General features: G+C 46.3%; 1 protein-coding gene across 1 annotated transcript in view; it reads right to left on the bottom strand.

The window, feature by feature from the left end:
- Window positions 1-6,710, bottom strand: part of LOC136645300 (vomeronasal type-2 receptor 1-like) — a 30,681-nt gene extending 23,971 nt beyond the window's left edge. The window contains exon 1 of the mRNA XM_066621534.1: window positions 6,454-6,710. Within this exon, the coding sequence (XP_066477631.1) occupies window positions 6,454-6,710 (257 nt within the window). The remainder of the gene's footprint in view (window positions 1-6,453) is intronic.
- Window positions 6,711-14,681: the final 7,971 nt, after the last annotated feature.

The raw sequence follows: 14,681 nt of genomic DNA, 5'->3' as shown, positions 1-14,681 counted from the left end.
GTGGAAGACAGAGGGAAACTATAGGTGAAACTAGTGGAGAAAGCTCTGAGGGTTGTCATGTAGCCAGACATTACATGACTCCCAGAAAGGGAGTTGAATACAAATCACGTACCAGGGCTCAGAAATTCTGTCAGTATCTCTACCAACCAACCAACCAACCAACACAACTGGGGACCAAACCCCACAGCCCACATGGTATAAAATTTGCAAGCATTGTTAAGAAAAGCAACACATATGAGGAAATGTTCGCGTACAATTTCTGGGTCTCGTTCACAGCTATTTTTCCCCCTTTTTTTCTTTTTTGTAATAACAAGAGTATTTGAGATTGTTCGGCTGCCAGGAAAAAAATGAGATGAAATCAAACGTACAAACAGTTACCCATGAATTATTCACCATATTTCAGCAGAACAACACAGACATCTCCATCTCTGAGGCAGTCACTGCAATATACAGTTTAAATATCTTCCACCGACTGTTACAGCAGCCAAAGAAATCTCTGAAGAGAGCAAAAGTAAATCTATGGCTCTCCCAGTTTACACAGTAGTCAATAGAAAGATCAAAAACATTGTGTGTGTGCCCTCTTTTGCATTCAGCGTGCAAACACCTCTAACTGGCAATGTGTTCCAAAATGTGATATTATTCCCAGCAAGACGATTGCTGATTCTTGCTGTTGTCAGCGCCAGATGCTTTATTGTTATTTAAACCACAATGCATTCTTTGTGAATTGCTAGCTCTCAACGCTTCTTCGGTATGGACCAAAAGAAAAATGTAACGCAAAAAGGAGAAGCAGAAAACAGTTCCCAGTCCTGTGATCATAAAAACCCCATTCACACTTTATGTTCAATTTGCTTGCATTCTGCGCAGCGTGTATGCTTGATTACTGATCTGCACATGCATGAAGTTGTCCACAGGTCATATTTAACATGCGTATAGGAGTATATGCAATATGTACATTTTCAAGGAGTGTGGTCTCTAAATTTAATTCTTTAATAGCCCAATCCTTTCATTCCCCCACCAATGCAGTGGCACCAAATGGGACCCACCGCATCCTATGGTGGGGGCAGTTGCAGAGATCTCCCGTGGGTAAAGGAACACACAGACTCTTGGGACCTCAGAAAGTTCCCTGGAGGTGTTGAAAAGGCACTTCCAGTCACATCTGGGAGATCCTCTGTCGTTCCTTATGCAGGTTCAGAACCCGCATTGGGTCAAATCCATGAATGAAGAAGACCCACTGTATTTCAAAAACCCAAACTTTTCACATATGTTTTCCCTAATGGCACAGCTACTTTGGAGTGGGGAACTCTTTTCATCAGGATAACAGCATGGGGAGGGCTGCCATCCTGAGCATATGATCCCAATCTGAACCCCTCCCGCCCCCCTCAAAGTGGCTGTTTTTTGCAAAAAGTTTAAGGAGTGAGAAGATCTGAGCACATAAGAACATAAGAACAGCCCCACTGGATCAGGCCATATGCCCATCTAGTCCAGCTTCCTGTATCTCACAGTGGCCCACCAAATGCCCCAAGGAGCACACCAGATAACAAGAGACCTGCATCCTGGTGCCCTCCCTTGCATTGGCATTCTGACATAGCCCATTTCTAAAATCAGGAGGTTGCACATGCACATCATGGCTTGTAACTCATAATGGATTTTTCCTCCACAAACTTGTCCAATCCCCTTTTAAAGCCATCCAGGCCAGATGCCGTCACCACATCCTGCGAAAAGGAGTTCCACAGACCGACCACACGCTGATTAAAGAAATTCTTTTGTCTGTCCTAACCCTCCCAACATTCAATTTTAGTGGATGTCCCCTGGTTCTGGTGTTATGTGAGAATGTAAAGAGCATCTCTCTATCCACTCTGTCCATCCCCTGCATAATTTTGTATGTCTCAATCATGTCCCCCCTCAGGCGCCTCTTTTCTAGGCTGATGAGGCCCAAATGCCATAGCTTTTCCTCATAAGGAAGGTGCCCCAGCCCAGTAATCATCTTAGTCGCTCTCTTTTGCACCTTTTCCATTTCCACTATGTCCTTTTTGAGATGTGGCGACCAGAACGGGACACAGTACTCCAGGATGGTATAGTGATTTGGGAGTTGAACATAGACCTGGTTCAAATCACCACTTAGCCCTGAAATTTCCTGGGTGACCCTGGGCCAGTTACTATCTCTCAGACTCACCTACCTCACAAATTTACTGTGAGGACAGAAGGGGGGGATAAACTATGTATACCACCCTGAGCTCCTTAGAGGAAGGGCGGTATAAAAATGTGAAAAATAAAAATAAAATCTGAAAGTCAGTGGAAGGGTTTTTCTCCCCCCCTTCCCAATTAAAAGAGCGAGACCAGGTGCTTAACAGAACTGTGACCATGGCAGGAGTCAAGTCCTTACACTTCCCCCTCCCACCAGTGTTTTGTCCCATTTCAGCCTCTCAGTGCAGTATTAACATAAAGTAAAATACAGGGTCATGTTATGCTTTCTGTGTTTGATCCCTACTTTGCTTTCTTTTTAATGTCTTTTGTTGTCTAGACAGAAATGACTGGATTTTATTCCAAGAGGTCGTTAAAGTCTAGCACTGCTCCTGGTTTAATTATTTTAGTGATTGCTGCTTTTCATTATTGTTTTAATTGCTGTGTTTTTTCCACTGTATGTTATAGTTTTAATGAATAGTTACTCCCTATTTTTAAAACAAGCCACTCTAGTGCTCACTGAGCAGAAGAGCTGGAGAGAAACATTATGATATAAACAAACAAATAATAATAATGGTGTATCTAGTAATAAGGTGAGAGAAACCGAAAATCAGTGATGCACAAGAATTTCAAGCAAGAATAATCTATGCAGCAAATACAGCCATGCGTCGGCAATCTAAATGAAAAAATCCAAAATGGGTGGGTTTTCCTATTCTGAGAAGATTGTGCAAAGCTTCCCAGGGTTCCCATGGTTTATAATATACCATGGCGAAGCAAGGCAGCCTTCCTCAAGTGCCAAAGCTGGAAGGGGGGCACACACTCATGCTCCAGCAACTTTTTGAGTCAGAACAGTGGGTAAAGTGTGTTGCACTCACAGCCGCAGCTGCGGCGATGTCCGAAAATCACCAAGTGGCCACTGTGATGACATACGTGCTCCACCTGCTGTTCTGACACAGGAAAACCTGGGAGTGATGTCACAAAGTTGTGTGATGTCACATGTTAACTGCCACAGATGCCACGCTCCCTGGTGATGCCGTTGATAGAACATGAAGATATGTTCTCTGGGTACAAAGCAGGAAAAATGGACTCCACTGCAAAGCCTATTTCTGGCCTTTAGTATCTCTTGTAATACACAGAAGCCCTTTCTTCTCTTAAAGGGATAAGAAAGTGCACCTTGTGTAATAACTCTGCATAGAACACTGTAATAGTTACGAAAAAACTGACAAGGAGTTGAAGGACTGAACCGAATGTGTGGCACAGCATCAGACCAACAAGCATGTGGGTGAAAACAGGGACAAGACTGTAACAGCCCTCTGCTGTCATCCTAGGATTACCACCAGGGCTAGCACTGCATCGCTCTCCCCTCCATTACACACTGCTGTAGGCAGTACTTTGTGTGGCATAATCCTTTACTCTGCATCAACCTGTGCTCCACTGATTTAAAAGTCAAGAGAGCATTTGATTCTCAGCGCTAAAAGGAGCAAGAGCAAGATCAGTGTTGTACAATTTGTAATCAACAGTTCCAAACATCCACAGCAGCTTCAGCCTGTGAAATGGCAGGATCTGCCCCACTATTAACAATAATAGTCAATGGAGCTTTCTCCAGGTCAGTGTGGATAGGACTGAAGCCTTTGGGGTGTTTGGGGAATTTTTTTTAAAACAGATCAGCAGTTCAGGAAGCTCAAAAGCAGCTCACAATTCATTAGAACAGGGCTCTCCAAATCCCAGCCCGTAGGCTGAATCCTGGGTTCAGAGAAAGCCCTTCCCCCTGTAAGCAGAGCTTGCCGTTCTGCCCTGGTGCCACATGTCTTTCAAACAGAACAGGTCACTCTGCCCAGGGACTCTCTGGGCAGTTGCATCTGTTGCCCAGCATCCCAGAAGTCTGTGTCACAGGATGTCCAGCCAAATGTAACTGCGCAGAACATCTCTGCCTGTTGTGTTTGAAAAACGTGTGGCACCATGGCAAGCTCCATACGTGGGAGGAAGGGCTTTCTCCAAACCCCGGATACAGCCCACAGGGGTTCTAGAGCCCTGTTCTGGAGTTTTCATGAATTGTGAGCTGCCTTTGAGCTTCCTTTGTGGACAGTTGGGACACAAATGTTTTAAAATAAATAGATAAAATAAGCGTTACTGTGATTTGCACTTGCTACAACCAATGTTGACTGGGCATCTTCTTGTAGATGTTCTTGATAGAGTTCCATTCATGTGCCTTACAGAGCTTTGTTGTTGTTGGCAAACTTCAGTCTTGAAAGACTATGGTATCGCGCTCTGAAAGGTGGTTCTGGAACAGCGTCTAGTGTGGCTGAAAAGGCCAATTCGGGAGTGACAATCCCTTCCACACTAGCAGCAAGTGCAGTCTGTCCCTGGTCTGTCTCCCTGGCTATGGGCCTTCCTTCTTTGCCTCATAGCCTCAGACTGTTGGCCAAGTGTCTCTTCAAACTGGGAAAGGCCATGCTGCACAGCCTGCCTCCAAGCGGGACGCTCGGAGGCCAGGGTTTCCCACTTGTTTAGGTCCACTCCTAAGGCCTTCAGATCCCTCTTGCAGATGTCCTTGTATCACAGCTGTGGTCTACCTGTAGGGCGCTTTCCTTGCACGAGTTCTCCATAGTGGAGATCCTTTGTGATCCGGCCATCATCCATTCTCATGACATGACCGAGAGCTATACAAGCAGTAAGTTGGGTACTTACCACAAGAGGCTTACAGTCTCAGATTCAGCAGTGGTGAAGAAAAGTTTTCTTACATCAAGGTGGGATAGTCATAGAATAATAGATTTGGAAGGGATCCGCAGGGTCATCTAGTCCAACCCCCTGCCTGTAGCAGGAATTCCCCTAGGGCATCTTTAGCATGTGCTTGAAGATCTCCAGTGAGGAAGAATTCACTACTGCCCTCGGCAATCTGTTCCACTGCTGAACCGCCCTTCCTGATGCCCAACCAAAATCTCCTCTCTTGCAGTTGTACCCATTTGATCTCGTTCTTCTCCCAGAGGCAGTTTAGAACAAATTTGTCCCCAATCTAAATATGCTCTGTGGAGTTGTCATAGAACAACTGGAAGCCAGGTTCTAAAGAGCTCTAAAACCTAGCAGAGAAGACAATCTGTGAGTACAGCTCCCAGCTTCTCTTCTCCTCTCCTCCCCTTTGATTATTGAGCCACCTGCTTCCATTTCCAATGATGGCTGGAGTCCCATTAACCAAAGCAGGTTAGCGAACATAGCAATGGCTGGGTCATTCTCATAGCAGCACTTGCTGTCAAATACATAAAACAATCCCTCTCATACACACACAGAACAAAATGAAATTTTTAAGCTTTCTTAAATCTTTCATGTTTTTAACATCACTATTTTCTTGTAACTGTTTTTAAATGTGACATCCCTACCATCTAATCGATTTCCCTTGATGGTGCTGATCAGCTATTGATGGTGCTAATCAGTGATTAAATGAGCTTTATTAGCAACCGCTGCATTGAAATTCAATGAAACAGGAAGCGAAGGCTAGTGGTCAGGGCCATGGGGGGGTGCCCATCTCTGTACAACCACTTGCCTCCACTGTTTCTCCTTCCACTCCCTAACCTGGAAAAGCAAGAGGGGGACAGAGAGGAAAAGGAAATGTGGAAGGGAGGAGAATGCTGAGCTAGAACCCTAGAGAGTGGGAGGAGCAGAAGCTGGCATCCCATCCGGTAAGGGTGGCAACATTTGACAGGCCATCTCAGGAAGTCTTGGGCCAGCCCTGCTAGTGGCCCAACACTTCTCATTGGCTGTCAGGTCAAATCAGACGCAGGCTGGAAGCCAGGAGTGGAGAACAGAGCATTGGACAGGTAAAGCTAGTCTTGAAGGGCTAAGAAAAGGTACACCTCCTTAACGTCCCTTTTCTACTGACAAAGGTACAGGAGCCCTGTCCTGGTTACTTTAGTGTGCACAGCCACTCAACTCACCTTTGGCTCTGTGGACAACTTCGGTAAGACAACTTCCCAAACCCACCAGTTCTGTTTGACTAGAGATAACAGTGGGACTAAAGTCAGCACACAACAAAAGTAGTGCCTGCATTGCACCACCTTCATCTCTCTTCAAACCCATTTTGTGCCCTGCCCACAGGTGTACACATTTGATTCCTGTTGCGTATATGCAACATCGGGCAGAAATGACTTAAACAATGCTGCCTGTCTCCAGTCTATGATACCAACACCTTGCCCAGCTGCCATCGTTTCCCACTGAGAATACAGCCACACATGCCTGGCACAATCATTTTCGATAACCTTAAGCGGGGTAGTCGCTTACCCTTCACATTTGGGCGAGTTTGGAGGTGTGCTGGTTGGATCCTCTTCCAGGATGGTCCTGAAGTGTATCGGAAACATCCCTCCTATCACATGCATGTGGTTTTCAGCTTCCACGTAGCCACGTAAATCAAATTTCCCCAGCAGCCGACACTCTTCTTCCTCACCGCCACCTGCCTCTGGCTCATCTTCTAGGGTGGGCACATACTGCAGTGCATAGATCAAGAATCCTATCAGCACCCACCATCTCTGCGAGGTCATTTTAACTCCGAGCTGCTGGAAGAAAATAACAGCTCTTTCAAAAAAAGATCAGAGGCTTTTATAAGGCTGTTGCATGTTTATTGTTCACCAGCCTATGAATGAGCAGGTGAGTTCTCGAGGGACATATAAAGTACTTCTCCTTGGTGCACAGCTGTCAAGACAGAATCTCATGTGCAAAGTAGTGAAAGGATAGGAAATTCTAGAACAGGTTATCTGATCCTTTAACAAAGCAACGTTCCCTCCCCCTACCATTTCCTTCATTAGTCAAACAATGGGGGCAGTAAGGCTTACAGCTTACAGTAAAGCTTAATAAATGATTACTGTTTAAGAACAGAACCACCCAGCTAGGTCAGACCGAGGATACCTATAGACTAGCATTCTGTTTCCAACATGACCAACAGCTGTTCCCAAAAAGCCCATAACCCACCCACCCCATTTCAAGCATACGAGTGCAGTGATTTTCAACTGGTGCACCATGGCACATTGGTGTGCCATGAAAGGTCCACAGGTGTCACGGGAGTTTGGAACACAGTAGATGAAATTTGCCGAAAATCTGGGTTCTGCTGCTCTGTTTCTAGTGCAACAGTCTGTACTAGAGCTGGTGGAGGAAGAGGGACAGTCAATTTGTGACTATAGTCCAGTGGTTCTCAAAGTGGTGGGTCGTGATCCACCACTGGAACTGAAAAGGGTCACTTTCCCCTTAACGCAGGGGTGCCCAAACCCCAGCCCAGGGGCCACTTGCGGCCCTCAAGGCCTCTCAATGTGGCCCTCAGAGAGCCCCCAGTCTCCAATGAGCCTCTGCCCTCCGGAGAATTGTTGGAGCTCGCACTGGCACAATGCAACTGCTCTCAGCGTGAGGGTGACTGTTTGACCTCTTGCGTGAGCTGTGGGATGAGGGCTTCCGCCACTGCTTGCTGTTTCACATCTGTGATGCAGTAGCGGCAGCAAAGGAAAGGCCAGCCTTGCTTTGTGCAAGGCCTTTTATAGGCCTTGACCTATTGCAAGACCTTCATTCATTCATATAAGTTCATCTTTAATATATTCATTTATGTAAACTTATGTAAATTTATTCAAATTTTAAATGTAAATTAATTCCCCCCCCCCGGCCCCTGACAGTGTCAGAGAGATGATGTGGCCCTCCTGCCAAAAACTTTGGACACCCCTGCCTTAAGGGGAGTGACCCAGAAATAAGCTTCCCTACGGCACCGCAGTGATTGCGGCACCACAGGCACCCATGCACATTTAAGCATACCTAGGGGAACTGTGCACCCTCCCGGAGGGTCCTGGAGGCTCATAGCCCCCTCCATGAGCCTCCCCTCTGCTGTAGTGGCTCTGATCTGCAGCCAGAGCCCAGCTCCAGTTTGCAGCCGGAGATCCGGAGCATGGAGTTTCTGAAACTGGAAGTGGGCTCTGACCGCAGATTGGAGCCCACTGCAGCAGAGGGGGCTGCAAGCCTCCAGGACCCTTCACAAGGCTGCAGATTCCCCCCAGGTACACTGAAATGCTTCTGGGTGCCAGCAGTGCTGTGATCGCTGCAGCGCCATTGGGACATCCCCACCATCCCAATTCCCACCCCGATACACACTTACCCCGGTTCTTAGACCCCCGGAGAGTTTGAGAACCACTGCTGTAGACAGTTACCCTAGAAACAGAGCCGTAGAGCGTGTAAGAGTCTCCCGGAAGCTGGAAGTGACATTACAAGAGGTGAAGACTATAGGAATCGGTGTGCTGTGAGAATAAAAACACTGAATATCATTAATATAGTACCTAGAAACATGGAGGTTGCTTTAATTCATATTCAGCTGTCATGTCATAGCTAATTGTTATTGATAAGACTCTGTGGCTTTGTCTAGACCAGGAGTGTCATTTCATGTAGTGGCCCAAATAGCAGTCATGGAGCCTGCAGAGGACCCGAAGTGCCATAATTAAGCAGTTGATGGCCAGAAATAAGCACTTGGTTCTCATATAGAAATTCATTAGCTGCAAATGACAGAAGAGAAAATGTGCAAATCATGTTCATATTTTCAAGATATGAGAGAACCTAATTATCATGCTGGGAGAGACCAACTATAATGGGGGTAGTGGTGTTCCTAGGGGGGGCAAGGAGAGCTAAAACCCAGGGTGCCATGCCTCCGGGAGTGGTGCCACCTTCCTCAACCCCCCTGCCACTTGCTCCTACCCTGTCCAGGGGACTTTGGAGAGCAGGGAGGGCTGCATGTAGCCTCCCTGACCCTCCACAGGCCTCCTGAGCCTTCCTGAAGGCTTTTAAACCCCACTTTTCATTTTCAGTCAAAAACCAGAAGTGGAATTTAAAGCTTTCTGGAAGCCTCAGAAGGTCCTCAGAGGGCTGGAGAGACTGTGTACAGCCTCCCCAGCTCTCTGAAGGTCCCTGGACAATGGGAGGGGGGTGGCACTCAGCAGGGGAGGGCAGTACCCTGTGGTCCTGGCCCTGGGTGATACAGGAGCCAGGATCACCAGTGAATGAGAGCCAGATGAATTACTTCTGGGGGCCGCATCTGGCTTGTGAGCCTTATGTTTGATACCCTGGTCTAGTCCTTTAAGGAACCCTAACTTATTAGCCATCGCTAGAGCCGTGAAATAGCACTCTCTTTTGTTTGTGACAAGCTGTTTCACTGGAATACCCTCAATTCTTGTAGTATGGCTAGATCCATTTTCTCCATCCATAGAGTAATTTTTCTAAGTGCCAGGGCTGCTGCATGTAAGTGATCTCAGTAATCTTTACAACAACCTTGTATGGCAGGTCAATTTTATATTAACATTTCCACAAATTTTCAAACAGAGTATTCTGTATGTCGATGACCCGGTAAGAAAAATAGAAGGATGGGCTAAGAAAGGGTCCATGCTAGGGTTGTCAACTCTCCAGGTTTATATGAAGCAGCTAGGAAACTGTGTAGATCACCTCTGAAAAGTAAACTTACAAAACCATTTCATAAAAATATTAATTTTCTTTTAAATTTTGACTTTACTGCAGGGGCCCCTTACTGTACAATTGGGATGGCTTAAAGCCAGCCATGGTTTACTGCACAATTCTATGCATGTCTACTCAGAAATAAGGCTCATTAAATTCAATGGGACACTCCCACAGTAAAGAATTGCAGCCTTTGTCAATCTGATGGGCTTGATAGCACATCTCAATAATCAATGCTGATCAATATAGATCAGTAATAAGTGTGTTCCAGCAGAAAGGATGTGTGGCTTGTGTTCATTCTCTTTCCCCCTGATCACATTGAAGAGAAGTGGGCTCACCTAACCCCTTGTCTCTTAGGTGACCATTGTGGATATTAGGACTTTTGACCAGGAAGATACATGGTCAGGTACATGGGCAGGTCACCTACCTACCTAACTGGGTTGTTGTGAAAATAAAAGAGGCTAACTCTGTGTGCTGCCTTGCGATCGTTCTGGGAAATGTTTGTTGAAAATTGATACAAAACACCATATGACTTGTCACTACTTGTCTTTATCTTCTAGCAAGGCACAACACCTGAACCCAGAAGATTGCGAAAGCCATTGCAGGTATCAAGGGACTGAGCCAGCCATGCATCTGTCCGGGTTCTTTTCTCAGTGCAGTATTGATTTTAAGTGAAAATTTTGATCTTGGGCTTCATTTCACTTCCACTAATTTCAGGTGGATGTGACACAAAATACATTCCATCATAAAAGAGCACAAACCAGCCAAACATCTATTTTTTTTTCCTATTTCTTGTCTCCTTTCTGTTTTCTTTTCTCAAGCTGATTAACAGGTCCTAAGCATGTTTATTCTGAAGTCCCACTGAATTCAATAGGACTTACTCTCAGAGAACTGTGGTATAGGATTGCAGCCTTATAGCACAATCCGGTCCCCCACGTACAGCAATGGCTCTTGCAATCTGTTACTGTAAATCTATTTACAATGGTGCAAAAGGCACTCCAGAGCCAACAGTGCAAATGGCTAGACTGTTTGTGCACTAGCCTCTACGGAGCCCAGGTCACACCAACCCATGTGAGTTAGTGGGGCAGGCAGATCATGGGAGGCTGGAGGGAGGGAGGAGGGCAGGGGATGGGAAGTGAGCAGGAAAGAGTGGATCTTGGCAGCAAAAGTGCACTCTGAATCTTAACCCCCATTTTCCAGCCCATCCTAACCCCATTTTATCTTTGGACATTCGCCAGTATCATATGTCAAGGAGACCCAAAGGTGACCAGAAGGCTTACCAATGGATAAGTTAAGAAGTTTTTAAAATTACCTCTCATTGGCCTTCTTATGGGGGTGGGGTTATTGGACAACCTGCAGGAAGTATATAAATTTTTATTACCCCTGGTAGGCTGCCTGATCACCTATGGGTTTTCTTGAATCTACATCAGCTATGTAGCTGGGGCAAGTCCAAGGAGAGCCAGAGGGTGGGGTGGGGTGGGGGGTGGGCAGAAAAATGGGGGATACAACTGGCACCAGAACCACTCCTTCCCCCCTACACACTCCCTGGTTCCTCCTCCAATATGGCCAGTTACTCCCCTCCCCAACAGAAGCCGTTGTGGTCAGCAGACTGGTGCCTGGAGCAAGTAAAGTGGACAGGGGACTGGGCCAGATTGCGGTGGCAGTTATATCAGTGTGATCTGAGGTTTCTGGCCCAATATGCTCTATTGGACCCAACAGAATTACACCTACAAAATATAATGGTGTTAAACTGGTGTGGATGGTGTTAATCTGAGTAGGCCCATTGGGGACCAGGGAACAACAAGGGAGGAAGGAAAAATGTTTCTTTACTTACCTCCCCCTGGTCTCTGCCTGCCGTGACATGCAGCACATGCTGCATCAGCAGAACCAGGGATGTGCCATCAGGGGAGGCAGAGCCTCCCATCCTGCCCCAAAGGAAAGAGCCCCAGAGCCTCACTTGCCTCTAATTAAAATAGCCTCACATACAAGGAGAAGCTAGAACTTGCTGCAGCAACAGCTCAGCCTCCCTGTGATTGCACACAAGTTCCACCCAGTTTCTGCACGACCACAGGGTAGGCCACAAGCTTTAGACTCTCTGAGTTTCTCCTACAGACTAGAGCTGGTGGTGGTGATGACAGGTCAGCCTCCCTTGTGATTGTGCAGGCACTGATAGAGCCCCTGGAATGCCTTGCATGATGTGATGTTGGCACCATAGGTGGCACTCACATTGCGGGCTGGCGGTGGATAGGATTGGGTTGTTAGAGCAGGGGTGTCAGACATAAGGCTGGCAGACCACATATCACCCCCGAAAGCTCTTTATCCAACCGCCCATGATAATTGGGCTCTACCAGTGCTTCCCTTTCAGCGGCTACTGTGGCTCTAGGAGGGATAGGAAGCCTTGGAAGACAAGGAATGCTATGGGGGAAGGGGTAAAGCAGGAGGGGAGAGAGAGGGAGACACTGCTGAGGCATTTTAGGGGGCCCAACTATCACTCAGGCTGCCATTTCAGCAGTGCAGCTTCTGCCAGTGCACCTCTCAGCTGTTGAGCTGCAGCTGCCTCAGAAGAAGTAGCACTGCTGAAAGGGCAGCCCACTTGATCATTGGGCCATCCCAGATTTTGAAAGTGAGATCAGCCATTTGCAGCCATTGAGTACAAAGTGCTGATATCTGACCATCATCTGCTTAATGGCATCAGTTCCAGCTCTCTGCAGGCACCATGAATGCTCTTTATCCTGCTACATGAAACAAGCTTGACACCCCTGCCTTTGAGGGTTGTTGTGAGGATCATGCATGGATGGTAGCTTGGTTCGCATACAAGGTATTAAATGCTAAAAACGTTGTTCTTCATCGGGAACACCAGATGGCAGCAAAGCTTGACGCATGGAAGAAAAAGTACGTTTTGGAGCTTCATAAATCACAACTAATTACACAACAGTTCTCAGCAAGGTAGGATGCTGGCCTGCCTATTTTATGAGGTTCTGTATGTGACATTTCCTCACAACATCTGCAAGTCCACTTGCACCACTAACTGCTCACAACCCTTGCAGACGGAATAAAAGGCAGTAGAATGCCTGTCTTATTTACTGCACCCACAATGGTTTTGAATACAGTCAGTTCTACTGAGATTACCCCTGAAATTTAAATCGAGGCCTGTATTCAGATCCTGTTCAGGAATTCCAGAATGTGCAAATGTTGGTTTTTGGCCCATTAAGGAATTAAGAACATAAGAACAGCCCCACTGGATCAGGCCATAGGCCCATCTAGTCCAGCTTCCTGTATCTCACAGCGGCCCACCAAATGCCCCAGGGAGCACACCAGATAACAAGAGACCTCATCCTGGTGCCCTCCCTTGCATCTGACATTCTGACATAACCCATTTCTAAAATCAGGAGGTTGCGCATACACATCATGGCTTGTACCCCATAATGGATTTTTCCTCCAGAAACTTGTCCAATCCCCTTTTAAAGGCGTCTAGGCTAGACGCCAGCACCACATCCTGTGGCAAGGAGTTCCATAGACCGACCACACGCTGAGTAAAGAAACATTTTCTCTTGTCTGTTCTAACTTTCCCAACACTCAATTTTAGTGGATGTCCCCTGGTTCTGGTGTTATGTGATAGTGTAAAGAGCATCTCCCTATCCACTCTGTCCATCCCCTGCATAATTTTGTATGTCTCAATCATGTCCCCCCTCAGGCGTCTCTTTTCTAGGCTGAAGAGGCCCAAACGCCGTAGCCTTTCCTCATAAGGAAGGTGCCCCAATTGAAACAAGCAGCTTTGGCTTCATTAGAAAGCTTTCCCAGAGAACTGTTTCAATCAAACTATGCCACAATGATTAACCTTGGGAGGGGGTGATGCAGGTTGCCAGTCTGAATTTGCAGGTTGTACCATTAGAAAGGGCATGGTACTTTCTTCACCTCCGAAGATAATACTCTGCAGCTGAGGGGAATGAATATCAATGTCTAAATTTGGCCTTTATTATAAAGCCACTCTCTCTCTCTCTCTCTCTCTCTCTCTCTCTCTCTCACTTACTGGATCTAAAAAAGAACATCAGCTTTCTACCATAACAGATTTTCCACGCTGGAGCCTGGATTTCAGCACACAATAAATTATATATTTTTGGCAGTCAGGCATCCAATGTGCAACACCAATGGATTCATGCAAGACTCTTCTTTATGCTGATATTGCAGGCAGATTTACCAAAGACAACAGAATTTACCAAAGACAAAACATCCAAAGCATCACACTGCTTAGTACCCAATCGTAAATGAACCAGTGCATTCTATGTTGTGTAAGTGCAACAATGGACTTCATTCTCTTTAAAAGGCAGCATTCTAAATTATAATATCCTGCAACAGGAAACAAGCATATGGGCTTCATTTTCTTCCAGCATGTGATGGCCCATATACAAGTCATGCCCCACAAGGATCAGCTAAGGGCTGGATTCATTCAGTTGAAGACTATTTGATTGAAGGAGAAAAATATTCTATTAAATCACATGCATCCCAAAATGGATCAGCTCTTGCTTTATGTAGCTACTGTATATATTAAATGAAGCCATTGGAGAGGTTTCTCTAAAGCAGGGGTGTCCAAACTTTTTGGCAGGAGGGCCACATCATCTCTCTGACACTATGACTGGGGCCGGGGAAAAAAATAATTAATTTACATTTCAAATTTGAATAAATTTACATAAATGAATATATTAGAGATGGAGCTTATATGAATGAATGTTGGCAATCTTCAGTCTCAAAAGACTATGGTATCGCGCTCTGAAAGGTGGTTCTGGCACAGCGTCTAGTGTGGCTGAAAAGGCCAATTCGGGAGTGACAATCCCTTCCACACTGGGAGCAAGTGCAGTCTGTCCCTGGTCTGTCTCCCTGGCTATGGGCCTTCCTTCTTTGCCTCTTTGCCTCAGACTGTTGGCAAAGTGTCTCTTCAAACTGGGAAAGGCCATGCAGCACAGCCTGCCTCCAAGCGGGCCGCTCAGAGGCCAGGGTTTCCCACCTGTTGAGGTCCACTCCTAAGGCCTTCAGATCCCTCTTGC

This window comes from Tiliqua scincoides, chromosome 3, assembly GCF_035046505.1.
Source record: "Tiliqua scincoides isolate rTilSci1 chromosome 3, rTilSci1.hap2, whole genome shotgun sequence".
NCBI lineage: Eukaryota > Metazoa > Chordata > Lepidosauria > Squamata > Scincidae > Tiliqua > Tiliqua scincoides.
This window is presented reverse-complemented; position numbering and strand designations above follow the sequence as displayed.